Here is a 12,054-nt window from a genome sequence, read left to right as displayed (position 1 = left end):
GGAAAGGAGCTAATTGAGACACGTAGGGCGCAATCCTATTGGGATAGGCGGCCGCCTCCGAACTCGGAGGTGACCACCGATCCAATGCAGGGCAGGAACAGTGTGGAGGGGATCATCCCCTCCACGCTTCAGCTGCCCTGCACTTGCAGCTAGAGGGCCAATTTCGGCTGTCTAGCTGCAGGAAGTCAGAGCGGAGGCGGGGGAATGGATGCTGGACGACACATAGGAAGCATCGGAACAGCACATCCGCCCTCCCCATCCCAGCCGGCCCCCAGGAATGCCCTGTTTTTGCCCCTCTGTGCACAGACTCCGAGGTCAGTTCCCGGGAACCGACCTATCCTATGGCTGTCTAGCCGCTGACTAGCAGCCATAGGATTGCGCCCTTAGGGGTGCAATCCTATGCATGTTTGGACAGAAAAAGTCCTACAATTCCCAGTGTTGTTGGGAATTGTAGGACTTTTTTCTATCCAAACATGCATAAAAGTGAGCTCTTAATTACTAAAGACCAAGCTATGTGTTATGTTATTCACACTTTTAAAAAAGCGTGCGTCAACTGGCCACTTTTATTTTGAAGAGAAAGCATGTGCCCCCAAATCAGCCCCCAAACCAGTTTCCTGCTAAACCTGCCCCCCACCCCAGTGCAATTTGCTCCCGCAAATGCTGTTTCATGCAAAAAGCAGCCAGGGTAGAGGGTGGGAGGTGTTCAGCCTGAATTACACAATGTGTAGTTTGGCCTCAAATCTAGGGGTCCTTCCAGATGGAGGGTTCCTAGCGCTACCAATCAAAGCACATTGTGCAGCTATTCTGTCTTTTCCTCTTTAACATTTTGGGTTTTTTTTCTGGGAAGAAAAAAGGCGGATGAAGAGGTAGAAAAACACAGGAGGCTTACAAGTGGAAGATGGCATTGTCTGGATCCAGACCCACCCCATTAAAATTCCATAAATGAGGCAAGGCAACTGCATGATAAAAGCCTCATCTGGAAGCAACCTAGATAGTCCAGATCAAAGGTCTCATGACATCTGCTTGCAAGACCTTAGGACTGAGCTATCCACAGACTCAAATTTAGTTTGCTAATATGACAGCTGCAGAGGTTGTTTGAGAGTTGAGATGCATTTTGCTTTCAACCCGGGAAGCTCAGTTTCATCCTTGGCCAGTTTACCTTAATTACCAATAACTCAGGTAAAGAAATTGCTGTGAAGAACAAATGGACCAGAACAGGGCAGAAGTGGAGAGAGGACTTTTGAGGGGAGAAACCTTAACAACTGGGTGTTTCTCACACAAATAAGAAAAAGTCCAGATGTTGAATTAGAGGTATTTTAAAGCTTTTTTTCGCCATACAGCTTGTAATTTCCCCACCCCCCAAAATACACATTTAGGTGGACTTTGGACAGCCATCTCTGTTCCTTTTCTCCTAACTTTTATCACACTATTATGTGCAGAAACCAAAGGGTGCTTGCTGTATTTATCCCAGCCAAACTATAGTTCTGATCATGAGCAGCTTCCCTCAGAAGACTTCTTGGGGCCTTGAAGGAGGAGTGCAGAAGCTCTCTTCTGGTGCCGCCACTTCGCTCGACGATTTTTAAACCAAACCTGTGAATTTAGAAAGGATTTTTTAAAAAATGAACATTTTGTCTACATTCCAACACAGAATTTTTTTTAAAAATGTTTTGTTAAAAATCCAAGTTACAAATAAGGCACAAGAATATCCAATATATTATTAATAAATATTAAGCAAAATTTCCAAAGCAGCATTTCTACCTAGGAAAGCAAAACAAGTTGGTATTTCAGTTGTTGATAAAAAGGGAGAATAATCCATTTCTCTTCCAAATGGTTAATTTGCCAAATTTAGTTATCTCTTCCAATGTGTATCAACCACTCCTTAAACTGATTGTGGGGTAGCTAATTTCCAGTCCCTTGCTAATGCTATCTTTGCAGCCACTAAATGCGCAATCCTATGCATGTTTAGACAAGAAAGAGCCCAACAACTCCCAGCATGGGTGGCTGGGGCATGCTGGGAGTTGTAGGCCTTTTTTCTGTCTAAACATGCATAAGATTGCACCCTAAAAGATTCAGCGAGAGTGGCTCCATTCTGGAAGAGGCTTATCTAGACTATTAAACAAGGAATCATAGAGTTGGAAGGGAACGTGAAGGTCAGGATGCAGCTACAGTATCCATGACAGTTGGCTGGACCAGCTTCAGATTCATAGCATCATAGAATAGTAGGGTTGGAAGGGGCCTATAAGACCATCGAGTCCAACCCCTGATGAAACACCAGGAGAGCCGACCACATTCTGAAGCAGTTGGTTCCTCTGTCTAACACCTCTGACCATTCAGAAGTTTCTCCCAATGTTCCGCCAAAACCCGCTTCTCTGCCGTTTCCATTAGAGCCATGTGGCAGATGGCCTCTCGAAAATTTCCGCCTTATTTGTGGGCAGAGAAATCTGGGAGATAATTTCACAGAATTTCCCCAGGGGAAGGAGACGTTCTCAACCGTTACTCCCAGGTAGGGCTCCCCGTTGGCAGCACTTGTAGCACAGCTTTTTCGGTAAGGTTTTGGGGTTTCTCGTGTTGCAACAGCATCAGCTGTGTTGGGAGGCTGGCCCCCATTTTGCATCCATCACAATGCAGGTGTGAGGTGGGGGGGCAGAGTTGTGTCAAACTCCAGGGATGAGGTGGAGTTTGTGCTCTGCCGAAATCGGTCCTCTGACTTCTAGAACATTTTCTTCCCCCAGGGAAGGGGCTTCCGCTGTTCTGCCTCGTTCTCAGGGCAGTCTATAATTTATGTCGAATTTCTTTTGGTAGTGTTTTTGAGCTTACCTAATCACAGCCATCCTCCCAGGCTGCCTGCACTTCCTGATCTGAAAAAGCCCCATGGGAAGAATTATCTCATTATGCCTTCCACTAGGCTTCAGTTGAAGTGTAGGGAGCTGAAGGGCTACAGGCTGCCAAAGAGATGATTGTACAAGGAAAGACAGGACATGTGCTCATTCCTCGGTCACCTCCTAAGTAAGGTAAGCCCAAGAAACCCAAACCCAACCTTTGAGAGTTTCTCCGAAATTTCTTCAGTATTGAATTTCTTTTCGAAAGCCATTTCTCTTCTCATTCTAGGACATCTTCCCACCATGCATAATTCATTAATGGAATTTGTTGACCTGAGATGTGGTGATGGTCACTAGCTCAAGTCTAGCGATCGCTACGAGTCATGGTGATTCGGCCACCTCCAGGTTCAGAGGCAGTCTTGCCAATGAATGCCAGCTGCTGAGAAGCAGCAACAGGAAAGGGCTCTTGAGTTCATGTCCTACTAGTGGGCTTCCTGAAGGCACCTTGGCTGGCCATTGTGGGAAACAGAATGCTGGACTAGAGATGCTGGAAGGTATGTGGTCAAACTGGTTCATACTTTCATCTTTGGTGGGAATGTTCAACAGTGCAGGGGTTTTGGAACATGGTTGCTGATTACTGTCAGGAATTTCTCCATGTTAGACTACTGGTAATTCCTAAACTTCTTCATCATTTGAACCTAATGACCCTGGTTTCCTGCATAAAGACTTTCTTCAGCAATTGTATGCAGCTGCAAAGTAATATGCAGCACGTACTTGGAAGTCTCCAAAGCAACCAACTAAACAGCAGTGGGATGATAGAATTTGGGAGACGATGACTATGTATAAACTTACTAAGCAAATGCAGCAAGCGAAGAATCCTAATTCTAAGAAAGGTATTATGGCTTCATGGTTTCCATTTTCCTATGTTGAAGCCCTTCAAACTTTTGATCAAATTCCAACCAAGTACAGTTGCCTATATTTTTTCAGACAAATACGCACTTGCACAAAGTAACACACACTCTCATACACTCCTATTATTATTATTATTATTATTATTATTATTATTATTTACATTTCTATGCCACCCAATAGCCAGAGCTCTCTGGGCGGTTTACAGCTTTTATGTGCTGTAGAACTGGTATTTTTATTCTTTCATTAGATGTTGAGCTCCTACGTAGCCTGCTTTACTGTAGATGTTCCACAAGAGTATTGGTGATAGACTAAGAATGATAATTAGTGGATTTCTTTGTTTCTGGAGGGAGCAATCCTATGGCTCTTAGACAGCATCTGGGGGTGCAAGAGGATCATTCAGATTCCCTGATCTAACAGTGCTCCAACCTCGGAGGGGGAAAATGGAGATCCAACTCCCCAACACCTCTCCCTCGCAGCCCGTGTGGAAAGAACCTTGCTGGCTGGCCTCCAAAGATGGGAACTCAACCTCGGAGAGGGGCATTTCATGGGAACTCAACCTCGGAGAGGGGCATTTCATGGGAACTCAACCTCGGAGAGGGGCATTTCATGGGAACTCAACCTCGGAGAGGGGCATTTCATGGGAACTCAACCTCGGAGAGGGGCATTTCATGGGAACTCAACCTCGGAGAGGGGCATTTCATGGGAACTCAACCTTGGAGAGGGGCATTTCATGGGAACTCAACCTCGGAGAGGGGCATTTCATGGGAACTCAACCTCGGAGAGGGGCATTTCATGGGAACTCAACCTCGGAGAGGGGCATTTCATAGGAACGTAGGAAGCCGCCTTATACCGAGTCAGACCCTTGGTCCATCTAGCCCAGTATTGTCAACACGGACTGGCAAAGATTCCCCAAGGTTTCAGAGAGGAATATTTCCAGCCCTACCTGGAGATGCCAGGGATCGAACCTGGCACCTTCTGCATGCCAAGCATGTGCTCTATCACACTGAGCTATGGCCCCTCCCTTTCAGTAGGTGGGGAGAGGAGGAGACTGGACAGGCCAGGATATGAGCTATCCTGAAGCCTCTCCTGCCACTCCCCCTCTGAAACGCCTTAATAGATGGGCTGAGAAGCTCATCTAGCGAAAAATGTAGGGAAAGAGGACGGGGAGGCAAAAATCGCCTCCGCCGCTCCTCCCTCCCCACACAGGATGATCGTAAGCCTCCGAGTGTGAGGCTTACCATCATCAAGGGTGCAGTCGATAGGATTGCACCCTTAGTGATCTTGTAATATAATTATATAATTTTTGTTGCCTTTATTTTTTTTAACCGCTTCAAAATAAAAAAAAAAATGTCATGACTAAAAAGATGGACTTTGGGTTTTCTCCAGCAGGGCTCGCACGTTCGTAGGGATTTACCGCTTCTTCCATTCTCCCGTTCTGCTCATCACAGCCGAGGGCTAGCCAGCTCCTTACCTCTACTCTCTCTTCCTTCAGGTGGATGCGGTTGGCCAGGTGCTCCCTGGTGATGACGTCGGGGTATTGGTTCTGGTGGAAGAGGGCCTCCAGGGCCTGCAGCTGATCCTCGGTGAAGATGGTGCGGTGCCGGCGGGTCCGTCGCTGGATCTGGTGGAAGGCCTGCAGCTCGCTCTGGCCGCCACGGGGGTTCTTGCACGGCCTGCCGATGGGATGGAAGAGTCGCATGGGCCAGGGAAACCCGGTGTCTGCTATTGAAAAGAAGGGGTGGAATTCGCTGGGTTTGCCTTCAGCACAAGAGCAAAACAAAATGTCCCCGTTCATTCAGTCTGAAATGAGGACGTGGGAATTACATGGTGGAGGTGGGGGGCTCCTATGACAGTGGACCCATTTGGGGGATTGGGTCCAGCACCTTGGATAGATCCTTTAGAGTTCTGAGTGGTTCTGGCTGAAACCCAGAGTAGATTCACCGCCCCACTGTCCTAGGAGCCACCTGCCTCCTCTGAAATGAGACGTGTATTGACCGTCAGCTTCGCCCGATCTAAAGAAAGGAAGGATTTTTTCTTCTACATCCAAGAATGTTTTTTTTTTTTAATGTTATCTCATCTGGCTTTGCGCTAATAACTTATCTCTTAGCCTCAGTGTTCCTCACCTGTAAAAAATGAGTATTAATTGGTTGCCTTTGACCAGGTCTTTATATAGCTCTACTGGCTATTTTTAGCACTTTATGTTGAGAAGATCAGTGACCTACAGTAACTCAGATGTAGATTTGTACTTGTATCTGCAGGGTCAACCCAGGGTGCTTCCAGATGTGGGTTTTACCATACAGTCACCTGCCTCATTCACAGGTTTTAAAAAATGCATTTATGTATTTTATTTTTTTTATTGTTTAAAATTGATTGTTTCAGTTGATTGTTTAAAATTGTTTCTCGATATATGTTGTCTTTACGTGTGCTGTCTGTTTATATGTTTTTATGTAAATGTTTTTACATTTTGTATAATGTATTTTTAATGGGCTTTCAATCTTTGTAAACCACCCAGACAGCTTTGGCAATAGGGCAGTACAGAAATCTAATAAATAATCATAATTAATAATAATTTATTACATTTCTATTCTGCCCAATAGCCAAAGCTCTCTGGGTGATTCACAACAATTAAAACTATAAAATACAACATAAGATACACTATAAAAGTTTAAACGTTTAAAACCACAGTATAAAATAAAAGTAAAAACCAAAATACTTTCAGTTTCCAGGGGTAGGGGGGCAGTCATCATTGTCTTTTGCTTGTAACCCACCCCCTCCCACTGCTTCTTCTGTCTTTTTTCTTCACACACACACACACTTAAGCAGAAACAGACAGAAAAAGATAGAAAAGACAAAAGGTTACAATGCCTTTTGTTCAGTGGAGACTGGTGGCTCAGATTTCACTGGGGCTGTGTGTTTCCATTCTAGGTTTCAGTCAGAACCAGCCAGAACTCTAAAGGAGCTATTTTGGGGATAGGACTTAGCACCTTGGACAGTTCTTTTAGAGTTCTGGCTGGTTCTGACTGAAACCTAGAATGGATTCACAATATTGCTTTTGATTGGTATAGGAGCTCTCTACCTATGTATAGCATCTTGGGCTTTGTGAAGGAAAGATGGAATACAAATATAAGAAGTTGGATCTGCAACAAATTGTTGCAGCGTGGAGTGCTAATGCTGCAGTGTGGAATGCTTCCAGCCACTTTGTTCCATTCCATCTCCACCCTCAGTGGGTATGTGTGTTTGTTTTATTTCCCCAACGATCTGTCAGCATTCCATACCCACCAACATGCTCAGTCTGCATGGACCTGTTGAGTGTTTTTCCTAAAGACTTTCCCCCCAAAATTTACCATGGGATAAAATGCATTCTGTGGTGCCAGCGTAATAGTTACAAGGAACCTCGCTCACTGGCTTTCTTTTCCCAGCCTGCTGATCCCTCCTTCTTGTGTGTAGATGATGCCATTTTGGCTACATAAAGTTGCACACTCAGAGAACTGAAATCGCTATTAATATAAGGTGAAAAAAGACAGACAAACAGAGGCCTCTAAAGACATATTTATGCTAGCTGTTAACCATGAGTCAGGCCATGTTGGAGTTGGTTAAATGTATGTGGACAGATAACCTCACATGTATCACCTAAAGCACTACTGGGTCTCTCTGCGACTGTTGATCTGCATGTGTGGAAGACAGAAATGGAGTTTAAATGAGCTTGTTGCAGGTTTTTATGCAGACATTTCAATCTTCCTGCTGTTTTTATGACATCTGTGAGCAGGTGCATTCTATTGGATGAGCATTTTTAGTCCTCCACACCATTTTTTCCCTCCATATTCTACACTCTTGGGGATGCCCCCCCCCCCGACACACATTTTAATCTCACTTACCTAAGTGGAAGTTTTATTTATTTATTTATTTATTGCATTTATATCCTGACTTTTTTCCTCTTGCAAGGAAACCAAGGCAGCTTACATTATCCTCCTCCTCTCCGTTTTATCCTCACAACAACGACCCTGTGAGGTAGGTTGGGCCGAGAGTCTGTGACTGGCCCAAAGTCACCCAGTGAGCTTCCATGGCCGAGTGGGGACTAGAACCGGATCTCCCGGCTCCCAGTCCAACAGCCTCACCGCTACACCACACTGGCGCTCCACAACTTTGTCAGTTTCACCATCCCCCGCTTCTCTGTTCTCCAGTGAAACTGACAATGTCTTCTTCCAAAACTGTCAGTTTCACCGGCGAGCAGATGGGAAGGTTAGAATGAGAATGATGGGGTTTCATCTGAGTCTCCTTGCAGGACAATATGGGTCACCATCAAGGTAGGCAACTGTCTTCTCTTGCAGTAGCTGGAGGGGATTTGTGGTAATATTTTAAAAGTGGAATAAGCATAAACTCCTGAATGGTAGCTATGTGCATTAACTGGAGTAGGGAAAGGTTCCCACCAGGCAAGACACAAGGTGCTTTAAAATGCACATGCTATTTAAGCCCCAGTTGTGTTTTAACTGAGCCAATGTTTGTCCCTTCACTTGCCTATAACACAAAATGTGATGTGCAGGTTCAGGAAAACTGATTTTCCATTTGGTTCTTGCTGGCACAAATGTCCTCTATAGGTCTCTTGTCATTGCACAGTGTTGGCATGGTGTGGAGAATGTGGGTAGGGAGACATTTTTCTCCCTCTCTCAAAATGCTAGAACCTGGGGTCATCCCATGAAGCTGATTGGTGGGAGATTGGTACCTCCAATACCAGAGGCAGTGAGCCTAGGTACACCAGTTGCTGGGGAACGTGGGCGGGAGGGTGCTGTCGCACTCATGTCCTGCTTGTGGGTTCCTGGTCGACAGCTGGTTGGCCACTGTGTGAACAGAATGCTGGATTAGATGGACCCTTGGTCTGATCCAGGAGGGCTCTTCTAATGTTCATGGTGGGGACGGGCAAATTCACTGCACATTTCCCCCAAGAGAGTCTGCTTTTCTTAAAGGAAAGGACATTCCAGGAAGACATCAAGCCCCAGCCACTTCTCCCACTGCCAGTCCAGTTAGACCAGCTTAACTGCAAGAGATACAGATGAGTCCCATCTGAGTCCCCCAAATAGACTCAGCACCCTGGATAGCTCCTGTAGAGTTCTGGCTAGTTCTGACTGAAACCCAGAATGGATTCACAGCCCCCCCCCAAATCGGAGCCACCAGCCTCCACTGGCCACATCCCTTAGGCCATCCATACGAATGCACCCCCACTCACACCAAGGGGCTTCTCCGAAATGGAATCCAGCCCTCAGGCAGAAAGAGGTTCAGCACTCCTGGTCTAAAGGCATCTGATGCTACAACCCTGCTGAGGTTCAGCAGCGCTGGAGGTCATCAGTGCCTGGATGATGGGAGATTTCCTGGGGGCCCTCTGTACACTGCCTTGGGCTCCATGAAACAGAGGCAGGATATAAGGCCAGCAGTAACTGCCCCCAGCTTGCTGAGAAAAGCACAAGTCACACCGGAGGCATTCAAGACAAGGCTGGACAGCCACCTGTCAGGGATGCTCTGACTTGGATTCCTGCACTGAGCAGGGGGTTGGACTCAATGGTTTCACAGGCCCCCTCCAACCCTACTCTTCTATGATTCTATGTTCTTATGTTCTATGTATTATATCAGCAGCCTCCAATGTGGCGCCTTCTGGATATTGCAGGACTACAGGTCCCATCAACCCCAGCCAGCACAAACAATGCTCAAGGGTGATGGGAGCTGTAGTCCAACAACATCTGGAGGCCACCAGTTTGAGGAAGGCAGTGTTCTACAGTCCAAAGGTCACACTAGCATAGCTCTCTAGCTGAGATGATGCTTAAGGCAGCCGGCCACAACACTGAAGCCCTCAGCCATGAGTTCCATTCCATCACATAACCCAGATTATCAAACAGGAGGAGACTTACCGAGCCAGCTTGCAGTCTCCTGCCATGAATGAGCAGTGCTGTGGGAACAGCAACAGGAGCTGCATTGCCCCACGTCCACCTCCACCTCTTCCACCTCCTCCTCCTCCTGCAGAGAGCCAGCCGTGAAGCTCCCCAACGTACACAGCCCCTTGGGCTCACAGTCCAAGATCCCTCGGAAGCAGAAGGGGAGAAGGACTTGTGGTCTTCTCTCTGCTGAGCTGGAGAGGATGTTCTCGATGGTGAAGGCGCAGGGCCTCTTGAGGCTCCTCTTCCCGGGATCAACGTCGGAAGGAGTGTCGGCAGACATCCTATTCGAGGAACTTCAGCCGTGACTGGGGACCAGACAGGCTGCCGCTTTACGGGAGAGACCTAACACTGCAGAGGTGGAACCAGGAAACTTGTTTAAGAAAAAGAAGAGGAGAAAGCATCAAAGCGATCGAACAGAACTAACGATTCAGCGACTTTTGGTGGCCAATGCTTCTCATTCCAACCTCCCCGTGCCTTTTTAGTTTATATACTCACAGACAAACACAAAGACACATTTACTCTCCGCCCATCTAAGCTTAGCTGCTTTACAACCAAGGGCATCCTAAATATATACGTATATATCTCTATATAATCCTCCTCGGAAAGAAAACCATAAAACCCCTGTGCTGGAATAAAATAAATTCTAACTAATCTTGACAGCTTTGTGAAGGGTTAGTGTGGATCTAAGATTTAGCTAATCCTTCAGAAATGACTCTGGAAGGAAATCTGATTTCTCTATCTCGAGTGTAGATTTGAGGTGGTTATGATGCCCATTGTGTCTGAAGCCCCCCGGTTCAAGACCGAGAGAGAAAAGCCGTTTCTCAGGCCCAGAAATGGCCCAGAAGGATTAACGCCTTTTTAAAAAAAGAAGAAGAGAGAAGCAAATTATCCTTTTCTTTGACCAAATGAAAGTCTTCCCATCAAAAGAGAACTGTCATATTACACAATATGGTGGCGGGGGGGAGAGTTTAGCTTGGTAATAGAAAACAGAAAATAACATGGACAGGCAAAACCCTTTGCAAGCCAAAGACGTTTCCTGAAAGCCAATTTATTTGCTCTTCAGAGAACAAGAAAAGTTGTTAAATTTTGATATTGCCATCCCACCTTCCTCCAGCAAGCTGCCTTAACTGCAGATTTATATGTTTAATATACATAGAACACAGTCCTGGCCAGATGTGATACTGGCAGAATTAGGGATACCCATTAGGTTCCTAAAGATTGTAGCATCATGGAATTAGGGAGATGCCTTAAAAAATGAAACAAACCATGTCCCAGACAACTAGGGATGTACAGATTTTGTAAAATCCTTTTCGTCTGCATTTCACAAATTGTCAGGTGCCTTTCATTACGTCATCCCCTTATTGATGGAATCAGACTTATGGAAATGCACACACCCCCCACCCAAAATGTGTGAATCCCCCCCTGCAAAGTGTGCAAATCTGCCCCCAAATGCACATTTTCATGCTTTAGCCTATGGGGGAAATGTGAATTTTTGGATGCTTTTTTTCTTTTCTTTTTCTATTTTATATATTTTTCTACAACTAAATTTGTGTAAAAGTCTGGAAAGTTTTTAAAAAATGGTCTGCAAGTCCACAGAATCTGTGCAACTAGGGAAAAGCCGGTCTGCTGTGGAATCCGTGGGCCAGGTTCATAGAAATCCAAACTCATTTGATTCTGCTGCGGATTTCTCCAATATTCCTACTTTTCATATGGGCATTTCCCCCCATAATTAATGCCAGCCAAAAGGGAAGAAGGCTCATCAATGATCATGAAGAGGTGCTGTGGGACAAAGGAGGCTATGAAAACCTGAATGTATATTCATACATATTCAATATTTATAATATGCAATCAATCAATCAATAAATGGGAAGACAATCTTAACTTGCCATCAGCTCACTGAGATTAGATATTAAACTAAGGCTGCAGCCCTATACCCACTTTCCTGGGCATATGTCCCATTGTACTCAATGGGACTGCTGTATATGATTACGCTTAAAGGCTGCAATTGTATAGTCTGCCAGCTGCCCGCCAATGGGCTATAGTAGGGGTGTTGAATCTCAAGCCAAAACTGGCCAGCTTGGAATCCCAATCTGGCCCCAGATGGCCACACCTTCTTTCCCTGGCCCCACTGCACCACCACTACCACAGCGATCACCAGTCGTTTGGAGGTTTCCTGGCTTTTGAGCAGTCCCCCCACCCCCATTCTAAGAGGCTGAAATGTCTCTCCTAAGGCTTCATTACTGGCAGTAAGTGTTTTAGGCCAAAATATGCTGGCATTTTTGGTATTTCGGCCCTGACCCCTTTTGCCTTAGGCCACACCCACCACTGGAATGCAGCCCCCAAGAGCTTCTTTGAATCCTTGGGCTGAAAGAGGTTCAACACCCCTGGCTATAGGATGT

General features: G+C 45.9%; 1 protein-coding gene across 1 annotated transcript; it reads right to left on the bottom strand.

The window, feature by feature from the left end:
- Window positions 1-1,302: 1,302 nt before the first annotated feature.
- Window positions 1,303-9,935, bottom strand: GSC2 (goosecoid homeobox 2). The gene is made up of 3 exons (XM_084820340.1): window positions 9,629-9,935; window positions 5,203-5,450; window positions 1,303-1,590 (listed from the first exon to the last, which is right to left on the bottom strand). The coding sequence occupies exons 1-3, from the start codon at window positions 9,933-9,935 to the stop codon at window positions 1,489-1,491; spliced, it is 657 nt and encodes a 218-aa protein (XP_084676466.1). The 3' UTR covers window positions 1,303-1,488.
- Between the last annotated feature and the right edge of the window lie 2,119 nt (window positions 9,936-12,054).

Source organism: Heloderma suspectum, chromosome 13, assembly GCF_057233095.1.
Source record: "Heloderma suspectum isolate Gila_16-S chromosome 13, 16-S_ref, whole genome shotgun sequence".
NCBI lineage: Eukaryota > Metazoa > Chordata > Lepidosauria > Squamata > Helodermatidae > Heloderma > Heloderma suspectum.
The sequence above is the reverse complement of the archived record's forward strand: the minus strand, read 5'-3'. Positions and strand labels throughout refer to the sequence as shown.